This window comes from Somniosus microcephalus, chromosome 14 (assembly GCF_052327205.1).
Source record: "Somniosus microcephalus isolate GS21.2 chromosome 14, FLI_Smic_1.0, whole genome shotgun sequence".
Classification (NCBI taxonomy): Eukaryota; Metazoa; Chordata; class Chondrichthyes; order Squaliformes; family Somniosidae; genus Somniosus; species Somniosus microcephalus.
Window position 1 is genome coordinate 121,761,542 of NC_141000.1, and position 18,697 is coordinate 121,780,238.

The 18,697-nt window shown below is 46.9% G+C and overlaps 1 protein-coding gene across 1 annotated transcript in view; it reads left to right on the forward strand.

Moving 5' to 3' along the window:
* ncam2a (neural cell adhesion molecule 2a) overlaps positions 1-15,038 on the forward strand; it is a 659,443-nt gene extending 644,405 nt beyond the window's left edge. The window contains exons 16-17 of the mRNA XM_086007257.1: positions 6,152-6,268; positions 14,632-15,038. Of these exons, the coding sequence (XP_085863383.1) occupies positions 6,152-6,268; positions 14,632-14,743 (229 nt within the window). The 3' untranslated portion in view covers positions 14,744-15,038. The remainder of the gene's footprint in view (positions 1-6,151; positions 6,269-14,631) is intronic.
* Positions 15,039-18,697: the final 3,659 nt, after the last annotated feature.

Consider the following 18,697-nt stretch of genomic DNA (forward strand, 5'->3'; position numbering starts at 1 on the left):
GCATCCCTCACTTTCTTCACCCCACCATTGGCGACCATGCTGCCAAGGCCCTAAGCTCTGGAATTGCCTTCCCCAAACCGCTTTGCCTCTCCACCTTTTTCTCCTCCTTTAAGACGTTGCTTAAGACCTACCTTTTGATCAAGCATTTGGTCACCTCTCCCCTAATGTCTCCTTCTTTGGCTTGGAGTCAATTTTTTGACTGATATCGCTCCTGTGAAGTGCCTTGGGATGTTTTACTACGTTGGAAGCCACCATATAACTGTTGTTAAAACTGTGCCATTTGTGTGAATTAACAAACACTGAGTAGCGCCTCAAGGCAGGTTCCTCCTGATGAAGGGATTATTACTAGTCCTAGCCCCTTTAGGGCTACCCCGGATCAGGCGTATTTCTCAGACGTTCACTTTCAACTAAAGTTTGAGGTAGCCGAATCCTAAAGACACTTAAATAACAACAGAAAATGCTGGAAATACTCAGCAGGCCAGGCAGCATCCGTAGAGAGAGAAACAGAGTTAACGTTTCAGGTCTGGGACCCTTCATCAGAAGACACTTATCAGAAGTATCCTAAAGACACTTAATTGGGTCTAAAGGTCCAGACTATCTCTCCCTAAAGGAAAGGAACAACCTGAAAATGTTACCATCCTCCAGATAGCACTTTTAATAAGTTTAGCTAGACTGTAACGTTCTGGATATTATCAGAGTCTGGAAAACTCCCCCAGAATTCTGCAACTCCTCACCAAAGAGTGTACAGAGATTGAGTTTGCGAGTTTTTGACACAGAAGTATTATGTGAGACTATTCTAAAAATATATCGATTTATTAAAGAACCGACATGTAATTTACAGTTGGTGAGTCAATCGCAACATTAACAGTTCCAAAAAGAGAAAACTTACAATCTTATTATCAGAGAACCTTACTTTCAAACCTTAACTTCGCTACAGTTTTACAGTTCTTAAAGTCTACAGGATATCCACCAAAATCAAATACCTTTGATCCCCGAGGTACAAAGAGTGGTAGACTACAGAGCTGCCTCTGAAGCCGAGAATCACTTTGCCCGATTAAAGCGAGTCTACTATCCCATTTGAGAGTTCAATATTTATACCCTTTTCCAGTGGTATTTCCTTTAAGGTTTTCTGCTGGTGCAAGCTAATTAGCTCTAGTCATTTTTCTGCTGACCTCTGCAATTCTTACTGCCGGCTCAGCCAGACTCATATCTCATCTCGAGGTGTTCTAAGTTTACCATATAAAAAACGGTGTGATGGCAGGTGTTCCTTACTTGATATCATCTTTACGAGGGCAGATGTTTCTAAATTTCCAAACCCAGTTTGTCATGTTTTAATAAGGCCAGAATTTTTTCATAAGATAGTGTATTTTTCTGAATAGGTTATATGGCTTATTCCTTCACACTGAAAGCTCCTGTGCAGATAGAGCTCAAAGCCATACCAGAAAACAGATCTGGAGAACATTTCATGCTGCCGATTCGCACAATGACTTTAGTTTTCGAGCAGCCCCAGAGCTCCCATTTGCAGTAAGAGACAAGTCGAGAGATGAGAGTTTGTTTTTAGAAATCTTTTCAGAACTTGGAGAAAGCCTGTCAACAGTGAATCCCAAGTCTTTGCTTGGCGTGACAAAGTTAGCTATCCAGTATGTATCCCGTGTCCAGGTAAGAACTAAAAGCAAGATGTCGAAGCACTAACGGAGACCACCATGGAATACTAGGAAGTAGGTCTGATTTCCCCAGTCTTTTAAGCTCCGTTGCCCTACTGCAGAAAGGAATCTCAGGTAGAAACTGTTATGGAGCCAATCTCGCGCACCTTTTAATAGACAACTTGGAGCAGCACTGGCAGTAACTTGGGGCTAGACAGCCGACACCGCTACCCCTCACTATTCCAATTGCAAGAGGTATATGAACAGGGGGCCAGCAACTGGGGAAGAGGGAGGAATGAAGACATTTATTTTCACAGGAGGAGGACAACAGCAACAACAACAACTTGTATTTATATAGCGCCTTTAACGTAGTAAAACGTCCCAAGGCGCTGCACAGGAGTATTGTAAGACAAAAAATTTGACACTGAGCCACATAAGGAGAAATTAGGGCAGGTGACCAAAAGCTTGGTCAAAGAGGTAGGTTTTAAGGAGCGTCTTAAAGGAGGAAAGAGAGGTAGAGAGGCGGAGAGGTTTAGGTAGGGAAATCCAGAGCTTGGGGCCTAGGCAACAGAAGGCACGGCCACCAATGGTTGAGTGATTACAATCAGGGATGCTGAAGAGGACAGAATTAGAGGAGCGCAGATATCTCGGGGCGGGTGGGGGGGGTGCTGAAGAAGATCACAGAGATAGGGAGGGTACGAGGCCATGGAATGATTTGAAAACAAGGATAAGAATTTTGAAATCGAGGCGCTACTTAACCAGGGGCCAATGTAGGTCAGCAAGCAAGCTAGATAAACACATGAGGGAGAAAGGAATAGGAGGTTATGCTGATTGGTTTCAATGAAGTGGAGTGGGAGGAGGCTCATGTTGAGTATAAACACCGGCACGGACTAAGTTAGCCAAATGGCCTGTTTCTGTGTTGTAAATTCAGTGTAGCATACAATAAAACAAGAGGACTAAAGTCTCTTGAGTAAGAGAATTTTAAAAAATTTATTCCTGGGCTGTGGGCATCACTGGCAAGGCCAGCATTTATTGCCCATCCCTAATTGCCCTTGAGAAGGTGGTGGTGAGCTGCCTTCTTGAACCGCTGCAGTCCGTGTGGTGAAGGTACTCCCACAGTGCTGTTAGGGAGGGAGTTCCAGGATTTTGACCCAGCGACAATGAAGGATCGGTGATATATTTAAAAGTCAGGATGGTGTGTGACTTGGAGGAGAACTTGGAGATAATGGCGTTCCCACGAAGAATTAAACATTACCGAGGCATATGGCTGCAACAAATGAGGCAATGACGAAAGGTTAAATTTTAACCAATTTATCTCGTGCTCTGCACATTTTTACATTTGCTTTGGGTCCTACAACCGGCGTAGAACCCCTATTTACGTAGTAAACCAGCCTTACGCCTGTTCCATTTACAGGCCTGCTGAATACGGGATCAGGTAGACCTTGGGCCTCAATGGGGTAGCTGTGGCTCCCCATCCATCCTCCACCTCCCCCCCTCCCCCCAACTGATTTTCAACTCTTGACTGCCTATTTTTCAGGCGCAAAACAGACGGCCATGAGTTGAGTTCCTCCCCCAGTGTCTGCCCTCTGTCATAGTTGGTACATAGCCCAGAGAGATTGTAAGGAGTGAAGAAAATAACATGAAACATTTGGTAGTGGGGGAGGAAGTTCGAATTGGATGGTGTGGTGAGTGAACGCAGACTAATGAGATGATGGGCCAACATGTGCGATCGGAGGCTTCCCGCGGGTGGACGCCTCCAACCTACAAAATGTCTACGAAAGTACCTGGTGGCCTGGGAGGAATGATGGCTTGTGCTCCTGGGCCTCTCCGGGTCCGCGCGGGCAGAGCCCCACGTATCCCAGGGGTGCAAGCGGTTCGTAGGCGCTCCTGGGATCACGTGGGCCGGCCCAACCAATAAAAGAGAATCCCCATTCATACTTTTGACAGGTCTGTACGTACGGAACTGTCAAAAGTATGAATGGGGATCACCTAAAAAATACACCAACACATGCCATTTAATTAAATATTTTAAAGAAAAATTTTATTTTTGGAAAAAAAAATTACATGGTTTTTACGGGGCTAAAAATAAACTTACCTTTTTGAAGAGTATTCTTAATTTATAAATAAGTGATCAAATTTTACTTTTCTATTTTTTAAAACACTTGGGGGGAAAAATTCAGTATCGCCCCGTTTGGGGCGCCATTATCGGCCGTGCGTAAAGTTTAGCGCCTGGCGCTAATTATCGCCTCCGACGGCAAACTTGGCTTTTATCATCCCTGGAGGTGATTGGAGCGCTAAATCAGGCGCTTCACACCTGTCTTAAGGCGCAAAGGCCGAGCAGCGAGACGCTACCTCAGAGCGCTGGCGAAGCAAGGAAGGGCAAATCAAAATGAACCTGCAAAGTGCTGCTCAGTACTCAAAACTCCTTCACACAGCGTTGAATCTCTCCAGAAGTCTCTCTCTCTCTCTCTCAGAATGCGTGGTGCAAAAATGTCACCAACAAAAAAAGTCAGGAGGCGGTCGCCTTTAAATAGCGCTCCCCCAGTCCCTTTCTGACAGCAAAACGTTCCCCTCAATCTGTCGTTGCTAGCGGCAGGCGGTAAGGCAGGGGGCGTCACTCAATATCCGGTCCGGGGCGCGAACGGGGCGTTGCGCACTCGACTGATGTCACGATCTGCCAGCGCAGGAGACCATGGCGGTAGTGTTTAGCGCCGCTGCAAAATGTCTAGTTAATTTCGCGAGCGGCGCAAACATCGCCGTGCCCGTGCGCTAGTTGCTTTGTGCCCCAATTAGCGCCCTCTTAAGGCGCTAATGGGAGGCGCAAATAACTGAAATTTTCCCCCTTATGCTGGTAAAAGCAAGTCGTAAGCTTGCTTTTACCAGGCGTAAGAATTTGACAGTCATTCAGCAGGCGGAGGTTGTGCAAAAAGCGCAACTCTCCACCCGCGGAGGCCCTTTTCCCGGGCAGGCGGATGATCTGTCAAGAATTCTTGACAGGTTGCAAGTGCCGGGTTTCAGCGCATGCCCTTCGTGGGGGGTCGCAAAATACGGCCCGATATCTTCCAGTCTTTTGGTTGAAAAATTCTTATTTAAAATGAATCTTTGGTGTCAGAACCAAATTTCTAATGGGCACAAATTGCCCCTAATTTGGCACTCAACTGTCAATCTCAATTAGACCGATCACAAGGATTGTGTGCTGGCAGCAAAAACTGTCACATTGGTGCAGTAAGAGCTGCTCTTCTGAGCATTGGGATTGAGTCACCTAGTTGGGGAGAAGAGAGTGAGATTTACTGTGCATCTAACCATGCTTTACCTGCCCTGGGTGCTTAAAATGGGACCCATATGCCATTTGTCTCAATCTGATGAATGTAAAATTCATACAAGTCAAGTAAAATAAAACCGAGTACATACCTCCATAAAAATAAAACAAAAATCATAAATATTGGCAATACAGTCAACAAAGCTCCCAGAGACTCCATTTCATGACAATAAAACTCTCCAAGGTATGCCAATTGTCACTTGTAATATGTACCTTTGGTGTTTGAGGAATACAAATATCCTGTATTTGTTGTGTGTTGTATTTGTTAAACGTGCACTGACTACATGAAAGAAAAGTGCTTGACAAAGCCTTTTTTTTTACATAGAATTACATGTAACATACAGCACAGAAACAGGCCATTCGGCCCAACTGGTCCATGATGGTGTTTATGCTCCACTCGAGCCTCCTCCCACCCCTCTACGTTTCACCTCATCAGCATATCACTATTCCTTTCTCCCTCATGTGCTTATCTAGCTTCCCATTAAATGCATCTATACTATTCACCTCAACCACTCCATGTGGTAACACGTTCCACTCTCTGGGTAAAGAAGTTTCTCCTGAATTCCCCATTGGATTTATTAGTGACTATCTTATATTTATGGCATCTAGTTCTGATCTCCCCCACGGGTGGAAACATCTTTTCTACGTCTACCCTATCAAACCCTTTCATAATCTTGAATACCTCTAATAGGTCAATCCACAGCTTTCTCTGCGCCAAGAGAGTGGTGAACCTGTGGAATTCTCTGCCATACAGGGCAGTTGAGGCCAATTCATTAAATATATTCAAGAAGGAGTTGGATATATTTCTTGAGGCTAAAAGGATCAAGGGATATGGGGAGAAAGCAGGGACAGGGTACTGAATTTGGATGATCAGCCATGATCTCATTAAATGGCGGAGCAGGCTCGAAGGGCCGAATGGCCTACTCCTGCTCCTATCTTCTATGTTTCTATGTTTCTCTTTTCTAGAGAAAAGAGCCCCAAGCCTGCTCAATCTTTCAAGCTTTCTTGTTGAATATCGAAGAGCCATGTATCAATATCATTATGGAGACAACACCGGCAGTGTTGAGATGTTGTTTTGATGGGATTTATGTTGTTCCTTGATAATAAAGGTAGGCCCAGCAGTTCTTTGCACAAAGATGCCGCCCCTTTAAAGGGCAGGCATTGACTGATCTTCATTCTACCTTTTCAGGAAGGATGGGTCAAAAGAGCCCATAGTGGAGATGAGGACAGAAGATGAACCGATCACAAACCACGATGGGAGCTCAGCGAATGAACCAAATGAAACCACACCACTCACGGAGCCTGAGTAAGTCTGCCCTCCTTCCAAGGGTTCGGAATTGGGAGTAGCATGGGGTCATGTGGTACTCTGACACACCATGCCACTGGACATCGGTGCTCTGACACACCGTGCCACTGGACATTGGTACTCTGACACACCGTGCCACTGGACATTGGTACTTCGACACACCGTGCCACTGGACATTGGTGCTTCGACACACCATGCCACTGGACATTGGTGCTTCGACACACCGTGCCACTGGACATTGGTGCTTCGACACACCGTGCCACTGGACATTGGTGCTTTTACACACCATGCCACTGGACATTGGTGCTCTGACACACTGTGCCACTGGACATTGGTGCTCTGACACACCATGCCACTAGACATTGGTGCTTTGACACACCGTGCCACTGGACATTGGTGCTCTGACACACCGTGCCACTGGACATTGGTGCTCTGACACACCGTGCCACTGGACATTGGTGCTTTGACACACCGTGCCACTGGACATTGGTGCTTTGCCACACCGTGCCACTGGACATTGGTACTCAAACACCCAATGCCACAGTGCCTTGGACCTCAGTCTGCAGGCCCACAGCTTTGCCACACGGTGAGCCTTTGCATCCTGGGCCATACTGTCACAGAGCGGTATCGAGCGGACTCCAACCATTTCCCCATGGGGTAGTCGGGCTCATGAAAGGGACATTCCTTCCTGGAGGCTTTCAGTTCCATATCAGAGCTGGAGGAGACCTAGGAGTCCATCGCTGTCCAATCCTCTCCCCTGCAGCAGAGTGAACTTAACAGTAACAGAGAAAATAACCTGTTCTTCTCCGTAATTAGTGAGTCACCCACAAAAATCGCTCATTTCAAAACTTGATCTGTTAGTGAACTGTAAATTAGAGCAAGAAAATACTGTCGCATTGAAAAGAAACGCCTTCTCCTCGGGTAACTTTGGAGTTGGGAGAGCAGAGAGAGTAAATTTGTAAGAAAACATAAATTTAAAATAAGAATTTGGAAAACTTCTTTGCAGTTCTGACAACTTTCTCCTTGCTGGATGTGTGTAGGTGCCTGGCTGCGAATGTTTGCCATCTGTCTTGTGTCTGACTGGCGCCAGCAAGCAGAGAAAAATGCCAGAAATATAAAATAATTATCAGAGATTGGCACAATTGTGTGAAATGGCTGGACTGGGCAAACTGCCAACATGTGGATCAGACAAAGTGCATCCTGAACCCATCTGTTTATTTACTGTTTGATGCCTCCAGTATCTCTCACTTGCCATAAATGTGCAACACAAGTCTTCCCCACTGGTCATTCGGATTCTTTCTCTAAGTGAGGTTGCCAACCGAGTGTCGATTTGACAAATTACGGACTGTTTGTGTCCCATGTCAGTTTCAGAAAGAACAAAAAAAAACGCGCTGATAGAGCGCTGGTCCTGAGGATGTCCCAGAGCACTTCACAGCCAATGAATTGCTTTTGAAATGCAATCACTGTCTTTACATGGGTAAATAGCATCGACCTCAGTGAGGTCCCACAGACGGCGAATGAGATGAAGGAGTAGATCAGCCCCAAGTTTCCTAGGGCCCCTTTTGGGACAAGTGGAGGCTACAGGAGCCTCAATACGGCTTGTGCCTAATCACCGTCTCATTTCGCATTGATCGTAGTTTAGTTGGAAAGGTTGGAATCAGGCGGATCCCACTGTCATGAATCTTATCATTCATGAAGAAATGACTCACGAAATAACACTGGGCGGCCAGCTGGTGACGCCGTCCAAGGAGTATAAATACTCGGGCGTGGGCCCAGCTTGCCCAGGACGTTTTTGTAACCAGGAACTAGTGATGTAACTAGAATCTCATGGTTGTGAAACAGTTGATTAAAGCCCTGTTTTATACTCAACCAAGTGCTTAGTGAGTTTTCTTACGTCACCAACATTGGCCGCCTTTGTAGCTGACGTCACAGAGGAACATAAGAAACAGGAGCAGGAGTAGACCATTCGGCCCCTTCGAGCCTGCTCCGCCATTCAATAACATCATGGCTGATCTTCAACCTCAACTCTACCTTCCCGCAATATCCCCATATCCCTTGATTCCCTTAGTGCCCAAAAGTCTATCGATCGCTGTCTTGAAGGAGGTGGGATTTGCAGGGGGTGGGGGGGGGACACAATCTGGTGGAATTTCTGCCAACTTTAACTCTGATGCCCCTGGCATACTGTACGGGGATGGTAGCATAGTGGTTAGCATAATGGTGTTCTGACTATTACAGTCAAACCCAGGAGCCTATCAATTCCAAGATCCGATTCCTTTCTTAAATAATTGGAGCTATCAAAAGAGGGGCACGGTAGCATAGTGGTTATGTTACTGGACTAGAAATCCCGAGGCCATGGACTAAAGGCCGGAGTTCAAATCCCACCATAGCAGCTGGGGGAATTTAAATTCAGTTAATTAAATGAACAACTAGTATTATCGTAAAAACCCAGCCAGTTCACTTATGTCATTCAGGGAAGGAAATCTGCCATCTTTACCTGGTCTGGCCTATATGTGACTTCAGACCCACAGCAATGCGGTTGACTCTTAACTGAAATGGCCTAGCAAGCCACTCAGTTGTACCAAACTGCTACACAAACAATAATACGAAGAATAAAACTGGACGGACCACTCGGCATCGATTTCGGGCACACCCACGGGCAGTACTGACCCACCAGAGGAGGCGGCACAGTGGTATACAGTCAGGAGGGAGTGGCCCTGGGAGTTCTCAACATTGACTCTGGACCCCATGAAGCATCAAGCACGGGCAAGGCAACCTCCTGCTAATTACTACCTACCGCCCTCCCTCAGCTGATGAATCAGTACTCCTCCATGTTGAACACCACTTGGAAGAAGCACTGAAAGTAGCAAGGGCATACAATGTACTCTGGTGGGGGACTTCAACGTCCATTACCAAGAGTGGCTTGGTAGCACCACTGCTGGCTGAGCCCTGAAGGACATAGCTGCCAGACTAGGCTACCTGTTGCAGATGCATCTGTCCATGACAGTATTGGTAGCAATGACCACCGCACAGTCATTGTGGAGACAAAGTCCTGTCTTCACACTGAGGACACCCTCCGTTGTGTTGTGTGGCACTACCACCGTGCTAAATGGGATAGATTCAGAACAGATCTAGCAGCTTAAAACTGGGTATCCATGAGGTGCTGTGGGGCAGCAGCAGAATTGTATTCCACCACAACCTGTGACCTCATGGCCCAGCATATCCCTCATTCTACCATTATCACCAAGCCAGGGGACCAGCCCTGGTTCAATAAGGAGTGTAGAAGAGCATGCCAGGAGCAGCACCAGGCGTACCTAAAAATGAGGTGCCAACCTGGTGATGCTGCAACACAGGACTACATGCATGCTAAACAGAATGCTAGGAACAGAGCTAAGCAATTCCACAACCAACAGACCAGATCAAAGCTCTGCAGTCGTGAATGGTAGTGGACAATTAAACAACTACAGGTAGACTACCCTTTATCCGGACTTCCGAAAACCGAAACCCTCTAAAAACCGAAGGTTTTTTCGTTCAGCGTAAGTCGTGCGTACGACTTACGCTGAACGAAAAAACCTTCGGTTTTTAGAGGGTTCCGGTTGCGGAAGTTCGGATAAAGGGTAAGTCGTGCGCACGACCCCCCGCCGACCCCCCCGCCGACCCCGCCAGCCCCGACAACCGCCGACCCCGCCAGCCCCGACAACCGCCGACCCCGCCAGCCCCGACAACCGCCGACCCCGCCAGCCCCGACAACCGCCGACCCCGCCAGCCCCGACAACCGCCGACCCCGCCAGCCCCGACAACCGCCGACCCCGCCAGCCCCGACAACCGCGGACCCCCCCGCGGACCCCGACAACTGCCGACCCCGCCAGCCCCGACAACCGCCGACCCCCCCGCGGACCCCGCCAGCCCCGACAACCGCCGACCCCCCCCCGCATACCCCGCCGGCCCCGACCCCCGCCGACCCCGACTGACTTACGCTGAGCGTCAGCGTAAGTCGTGCGCACGACCCCCCGCCGACCCCCCCGCGGACACCCGCCGACCCACCTTCCGAAATCCGAAATTCTCCTTTATCCGAAACTCGGCTGGTCCCGAGGTTTTCGGATTAAGGATAGTCTACCTGTAATGGGAGGAGGAGGCTCCATGAATGTCCCCATCCTCAATGATGGAAGAGCCCAGCACGCGAGTGAAAAAGACATCTTCAGCCAGAAGTGCCGAGTGGAAGATCCATCTCAGCCTGCTCCTGAGGTCCCCACCATCACAGAAGCCAGTCTTCAGCCAATTTGATTCACTCCATGTGATAGCAAGAGACAGCTGAGCACACTGGATACAGCAAAGACTATGCGCCCTGACAACATCCCGGCTATAGTACTGAAGAATTGTGCTCCAGAACTAGCCGCGCCTCTAGCCAAGCTGTTCCAGTACAGCTACAACACTGGCATCTATCTGATACTGTGGAAAACTGCCCAGGTATGTCCTGTCCACAAAAAGCAGGACAATCCAAACCGCCCAATTATTGCCCCATCAGCCTACTCTCAATCATCAGCAAAGTGATGGAAGGTGTCATCGACAGTGCTACCAAGTGACACTTACTCACCAATAACCTGCTCACCGATGCTCACTTTGGGTTCCGCCAAGACCACTCAGCTCCCGACTTATTACAGCCTTGGCCCAAACATGGATAAAAGAGCTGAATTCCAGAGGTGAGGTGAGAGTGACTGCCCTTGACATCAAGGCATCCTGACTTGGAAATATATTGTCGCTGAGTCAAAATCCTGGAACTCCCTCCCTAACAGCACTGTGGGAGCACCTTCACCACATGGACTGCAGTGGCCTTCTTGGAAAATGACCAATAGTTTTCATTGGAGGGGTCCCTCAGCCAGACCTGCCAGTGCTGGGGTCCCGGTGATTGACCATCGCCATTATTTCCTCCGGCCCTACCTAGCAGGCGCCTCAACTATGGCAACAGCAGCACAAGCACCTACCCACTTTAGCCAAATTGCCTGACCCTAGAAGTCACGACAGGAGCAGGAGTGCAACTGGCCTGAACACCATAGTCCCACTCGTTCACTTTTACTGTGGTGGGGCGGGATCCTAGATTTTTGGGGCTAATCAGGCTCTGATTAAGATTAAACCCAGTGTCAACAGCAGCCACTCCCAGGTCAAGTAAATAAAGAAAGAACTTGCACTTATATCTTTCACAGCATCAGGACATCCCAAAGCACCTTGCAGCCAATTAAGTACTTTTGAAGTGTAGTCACTGTTGTAATGTAGGAAATGCAGCAGCCAATTTGCGCACAGCAAGCTCCCTCATAGCGCACGACCAGAGAATCTACATTAAGTGGATAAATGACAGCCAGGAGACCGGGGAGAACTCCTCTGCTCGTCTTCGAAAAGTGCCATGGGCTCTTTTACGTCCACCTGAGAGCGCAGACAGGGCCTCGGTTTAATGTCTCATCTGAAAGACAGCACCCCTGAAAGTGCAGCACTCCCTCAGTACTGCACTGAAGTGTCTGCCTAGTTTCTGGAGTGGAGCTTGAACCCATAAGCTTTTGATTCAGAGGGAAGAGTGCTACCCACTGAGCCACGATTGAGGGAAATGTTGAGTAGGATGCCAAGAGACCTCCCTACTCCTCTTTGAGGGACTCCAAGAAAATGACACCTCCAACAGTGCTAGACTCGCTAGTACTGCTCTCAAGTGACAGCTTTGATTAGGTGCTTCAGGCCTTCAGTGGGGCCTGAACCCAAAGCATTCTGACTCAGAGCTGACAGTGCTGCCAACTGAGGCAAGCTGGCACTTAGGTTGTTTTTAACTGCTTAAACACCAGCAGTAGCCGTTCACACACTTTGGGATCCTTCAACCTTGGCTCTTGCCAACCTGTACCTATGTTCTCTGAGTTTAGTTAAGTGGGGGTCCCTACAGAGTGAGTGTGCACACAGAGACTGCATTAATTTGGACTTATCAATAGGCTGGGTTGGATATTCTTAAGTCCAATGATTCTATATGTGTTGGACACTAACCTGACAAAAAAAGACTCAGAGGCTTAGTTTGGTATCGTCGGTAAATTTTGATATTGTTCCCTCACTTTCTAAATTCAGATCATTTATGTATGTAGTAAATGAGAGTACCTCCAAAAAGACACCTGTGGAACACCACTCAGCACATCTTTCCAGTCTAGGAAACTTTCTTTTACTTTCTGCCCTCCAACCATTTCTCTATCCTGGCCAATATTTATCCCTCAATCAACATAGCAAACAAAACAGATTATCTGGGTCATTATCACATTGCTGTTTGTGGGAGCTTGCTGTGCGCAAATTGTCTGCCGCATTTCCTACTTTACAGCAGTGACTACACTTCAAAAGTACTTCATTGGTTGTAAGGCGCTTTGGGACGTCCTGAGGTCATGAAAGGCACTGTGGAAATGTAAGTCTTTCTTTTTCTTTTCTATCCATGTGACCACATTCCCCTTAATTCCACGTTCTATTATCTTTGTCACAGCTGTTCCTTTTACCTGTGTTTAGCATACATATAGAGGACCTGACACTGAGGCACATATCAGCCAGGCAGCTTGGCACAGTGGTAACAGTCTCACACTGAGTCAGAGGACTGTGTGTTCAGGTCTCACTCTAGGAGTTGACTACAATGAGCTTGCTGTTCCAGTAGGGTATTTTAGGAACACTGCATTTGTCAGAGGTGCTGTGTTTCAGGCGAGACATTGAAACAAAGACCCCATCTACTTGTAAAGGTCAAGGTAATAGATTCCGTGCTACCAATCGAGAAAGAGTAGGGAGTTCTCCTGGTGCCCTCGCCAACATTCGTCCCTTAATGTTTGATTCTTGGGCTGAGAGGGTTGTCCTGTGAGGAGAGATTGAGCGGAATGGACCTATAGGGCTGGATTTTCATTCAGGAGTCGGGTTGGAGGCGGGACTACAACTTTCGAGGTTGTAGTCCCGCCTCCATCGAGATGTGGCCAATCCACGTGATTTTAACTTGATTGACCTTGTTGAGCCCGCCCAGCGGGCAACAGGTGACGTCACAGACTGAAATTTCATCTGTCAAGACGTTTTGATAGATGAAGTATCAGTGTTTCACAGCTGTTTGAAGCTGTCAAACACTGACAGTCTTACTCCTAACCTGAGTCCTTCTACGCAGACTCAGTTAGAAATCTCTCCTGCACAGAAAGCTGCAGGTTGTCACTTTTGACAGTTCGCAGCTATTCTGCTTTCTGTGCCGGTGAGATGAGGGACTCCCCGCACCTAAAGGAAGGAAGGCTGAAAGGGTAAGAAAAGGTAATTTACACTTCTTTAATCACTTTAGACACACCAAACACACTTACCTCTGCACTCATGCACACAGCACTCACCTGAACACCGACATCTCGACCCCTCTAAGCCCTTCAACCCGACGGCCCGACTCCTCCAACTTGGCGTGGTTTGGAGCTGTCAGGAATCCCACAGTTCAAGCTTAAAAATAGGGATTAGGCTAAAAACTGCCTGTTAACTACCTGTTAACAGGCAGTTAATTGACACTAATCCCTTCCCGCCTCGGGGAGGCGGGTCCCAGTGCGGGGGCAGGTACCCGCCTCCTTTGAAACTGGCATGGAGGCGAGTTGGGTGCGGGATGGGGTCGGGACCCCTGATTTCAGGATTTTAACCCCCCGCATGCCTCCAATCCCGACTCCACGGCACAATGAAAATCGAGCCCACAGTCTCTGGAGTTTAGAAGAATGAGAGGTGATCTCCAAAACTGAAAAAAATTCTTAGAGGGCTTGACAGGGTAGATGCTGAGAGGTTGTTTCCCCTGGCTGGAGTGTCTAGAACTAGGGGGCATAGACTCAGGATAAGGGGTTGGCCATTTAGGACTGAGATGAGGAGAAATTTCTTCACTCAGAATCTTTGGCATTCTCTACCCCAGAGGGTGGTTGACGCTCAGTCATTGAGTATATTCAAGACTGAAATTGATAGGTTTGTGGACACTTAGGGAATCAAGGGATATGGGGGATAGGGCGGGAAAGTTTCGTTGAGGTAGAAGATCAACCATGATCTTATTGAATGGCAGAGCAGGCTCGAAGGGCCGTATGGCCTACTCCTGCTCCAAATTCTTATGTTCTCAAACACCCCACAATAACTTGGTTATTTATCTCATTTGACGTCTGTGAGACCTTGCCTACAAAACAGTGACTATAGTTCAAAAGGAATTAATTGGCTGCGAAGCACGTGAGAAGTGTGACTTCAGTGCAAGCTCTTTCTTCATGAGAAGCATGAGCTGGGCAGTGCCAGAGATGTAGGGCTGACTAGGTTTCACCTGTTACGTGATAATTCAGAATAATTATCCTCACAGCTTCTTCTCATCTGTCAATCGTTTGCAGAAAGTTACCATTAAAGGAAGGCAATGGCAAGGAAGCTTTGAGTCCAGAAAACATAGAGGAGGCGGTGCCCAATGACGTCATCCAACCGAAAGAAGAAAGCAGCAAGGCATAATGGGAAGAACTCTGTCAAAGAAACACGCTGAACACGGATACCCTTGCAACCAATATTTGTAGGGAAGAGAAATACATATTTGTGAGGCTGAGGCATTAGAATGGCTTTGGAAACTTTAATAAGTTGCATTATCAGTGATACAAAAAAATCGAAATTTGTCCTCATTTTTCTGGAAGGATTTTTGAAAAACAATTTCTGTCTTATTTTTTTCCCCCTTTTGCCGTTCAGAAAATAAAAAAAAGTGTAACACGTGAATGATATTGTGGAGTAAAAGTTAGAAACAATCTTTATATTGCTCTCTCTATATATATACAGCGGACAAAACGTTGAAGCTGCTGTTTCCCAGTTGGTGTATCACGAAGTTTTATCTATTCCTGTAACGCCGGAGAATGCGATTTTGTCCTTTGTGCAACTCTTTCTTTTTTCAATCGACTGCGACAAAGAGGGGAAAAGGAAAATCACTGTAGATAAATTGCGGGTTTTAAGCAATTCGAGGCGGACAGGGTTTGAGATGGATACCGCCAGCAACTATTGTTTAGGTTTTAAATATCACACATTTGTTCCTTGACTTTTTTCCCTTGAAATTAATAGTAGCCCCAATCTCACCCCCACCCCCCACCCCCGAGATTCTAAGATATTTAATGGGGCTAATATATTCCTGTTTGACTATCTCATGTGAGAATATCACTGCGGTAATAATTTGCTTTGAAGGCCACACATGTGCAGGTCAAAGTGGATTTTCTGCTCCCATCTGTTAAATGATGCTTCTGTATCAACATATCTGAAAATAAGTCGTAATCTGTTGTGTCTTAACCTACACAGAGAGTCCTATTGGCTTAACCTACACAGAGAGAGCTATTGGCTTAACCCACACAGAGAGTCCTATTGGCTTAACCTACACAGCGAGAGCTATTGGCTTAACCCACACAGAGAGTCCTGTTGGCTTAACCTACACAGAGAGTGCTATTGGCTTAACCCACACAGAGAGTCCTATTGGCTTAACCTACACAGAGAGAGCTATTGGCTTAACCCACACAGAGAGTGCTATTGGCTTAACCCACACAGAGAGTGCTATTGGCTTAACCCACACAGAGAGTGCTATTGGCTTAACCCACACAGAGAGTGCTATTAGCTTAGCCTACACAGAGAGAGCTATTGGCTTAACCCACACAGAGAGTGCTATTGGCTTAACCTACACAGAGAGTGCTATTGGCTTAACCCACACAGGGAGTCCTATTGGCTTAACCTACACAGAGAGTGCTGTTGGCTTAACCCACACAGGGAGTCCTATTGGCTTAACCTACATAGAGAGTGCCATTGGCTTAACCTGCATAGAGTGTATTATTGGCTTAACCTACATAGAGAGTATTATTGGCTCTTAAAGCACAGCCAAGAGAAACCTTGCTGGATTAGCTTGCTCTGCGCCTCCCATGTTTCACTCTGTCAATACTTCTAGTGGGCCTCCATGTCTCATGAATCCTGGCTGCCAACAGTTCACTCTGACCCCTGCCTTGCGCATTAGAAAGAAGGTTCTTAAGAGGGCAGGGTCAAGGGGAGCAGATTTCTTTAAGATTGAAGGTTTTGTTTGACTTTTCTAGTAAATAACAGCTAATTGCTCCAGGTGGTCTCGTACCATGACTGGGAATAAAGCCTTGCTCCCTGATGGTTAACGGCAGGGGGTTTTGCACAAAGAGAGACAATCAAACAGAATTCTGATTTCAGAGATCGGACTTTGCCCTTAAATTTGATTTCGATTTTTCTTTCTGGCAGAAGGGAGGATTGTAAAATAAAGATTTGTATCTAGAAGGCAGGTTGATGGTCAGTGCGGAAACCTGAGTGGCCATGGTGCTCAGCGGAGGAAACTGTGGATAGTTTGGTTGATGTTAATTCCACAGGTCAGTACTGGTAATAAGAGGCACTTACCCACAGGTCTAATCTGTCTACTTAGTTTTAAACTATTGCTTCCTTCACCCTCCTATCCTGAAGTTGTTGACTTCTTGTTGGGGACAGCTTCGTCAGGACTAGTCACAAAATGGAATCTTACAGCACAGAAGGAGTCCAATCGGCCCATTGAGCCTTTGCCGGCCCTTTGAAAGAGCTCTCCAATTAGTCCTGCTCCCCTGCTCTTTCCCCACGGCCCTGCAAATTTTTCCTTTTCAAGTATTTATCCAATTCCCTTTTGAAAGTTTTGAATCTGCTTCCACCGCCCTTTCAGGTAGCGCATTCCAGACCACAACAACTCCCTGCCTAAAAGAATGTCTCCTCATCTCCCCCATGAAGTATACACCTTCCCATTTTTCCTTCCTATGTGCAGTACTTTACATTGAATTCCATCTCTTGTAATTCTCTCCATTAACATATTTTTGTCCAACCCAAACTAACATTTCCGAGCTGGCTCCTCTCGTTTCACTGCCCATTCTTGTCCCCCTCTGGTCCCTTTGCCTAGATGGCCATTACTCATGTATGAGCCTTGATGGTGAGTGCCAATGGGCTATTCAGTCATGGGTAGGGCAGGGCAATACCAACAAGCCCAACTCAGTCCTCACCTGACATCCACACATCAGCACGTTCAGTAGAACGTTAACAAATAGTGATCATGAAGGATCTATTGGCCTTGGAGGGAGTGCAGCGTAGATTTACCAGAATGAAACCCGGACTCCAAGAGTTAAATTACGAGGAGAGATTACACAAATAGGGTTGTATTCCCTGGAATTTAGAAGTTTAAGGGGTGATTTGATTAAAGTGTTCAATATATTAAGGGCAACTGATAGGGCAGAGAGAAACTATTTAGGGTGTCTTTAAAATTATGAGAGGTTTTGATAGAGTGGATACAGAGAGAATGTTTCCACTTGTGGGAACTAGAGGCCATCAATATAAGATAGTCACCAAGAAATCCAATAGGGAATTCAGCAAAAAATTCTTTACCCAAAGAGTGGTGAGAATGTGGAACTCGCTGCCACAGGGAGTGGTTGAAGCAAATAGTATAGATGCATTTAAGGGGAGGCTAGACAAACATATGAGGGAGAAGGGAATAGAGGATTACGCTGATAGAGTGAGATGAGGAACGACGGGAGGAGGCTTGAGTGGAGCATAAACGCCGGCATGGACTGGTTGGGCCGAATGGCCTGTTTCTGTGCTGTATATCCGATGTAATCCTGTGTGTTTCCACTGGTTGGGGCATCTAGGACTAGGGGGCAGAGTCTAAAAATTAGAGCAAGGCCTTTCAGGAGTGAAGTTAGGAAACACTTCTACACACAAAGGGTGGTAGAAGTTTGGAACACTCTTCCACAAACAGCAATTGATGCTAGATCAATTGTTAATTTTAAATCTGAGATTGTTAGATTTTTGTTAACCAAAGGTATTGAGGGATATGGGCCAAAGGCGGGTATATGGAGTTAGCCATGATCTCATTGAATGTAGGAACAGGCTCGAGGGGCTCAATGGCCTCCTCCTGTTGTTATGTTGCTATCATGAGAGGAACCTTGTTTGATCCCTTCCCCACCTGCCTTCACCCAAGCCAGTTCTAGTACCTCTAACACAGCCCCAGTTGAAATCATCTAAGTGAACCTAGACCGATGACTGGAACCTGGATCTTCTTGACCTGTTGAAGCTCAGCTACTCACTTTATGGGGAGCTAGTTCTTCGTCTAAAATGTGTATTTTTACAGAATCTCCTTGTAAATTACTGCATGCTGTCCCTCTCACTCAGAAATGAGCTAAACCGACCAAGTGACATTGGCCAGTGGGATCCCGTTCAACAGCGGACATCCATCCACTTGCCATCACCAGGATCGGTGAGATATCCGGCCTTTTTTGCTCCCTCTTTTCATGGGTGTGTGTAGGGATGGGGTTTGTTCCAAAAGCACCCTAGGTACCTCACGCAACTGACCAATCTCCCTGTGTGAGTGGGGGTGAAATTCAACTTCGGCGGAAGTGCAAAGCGGGAGCTGGTGGG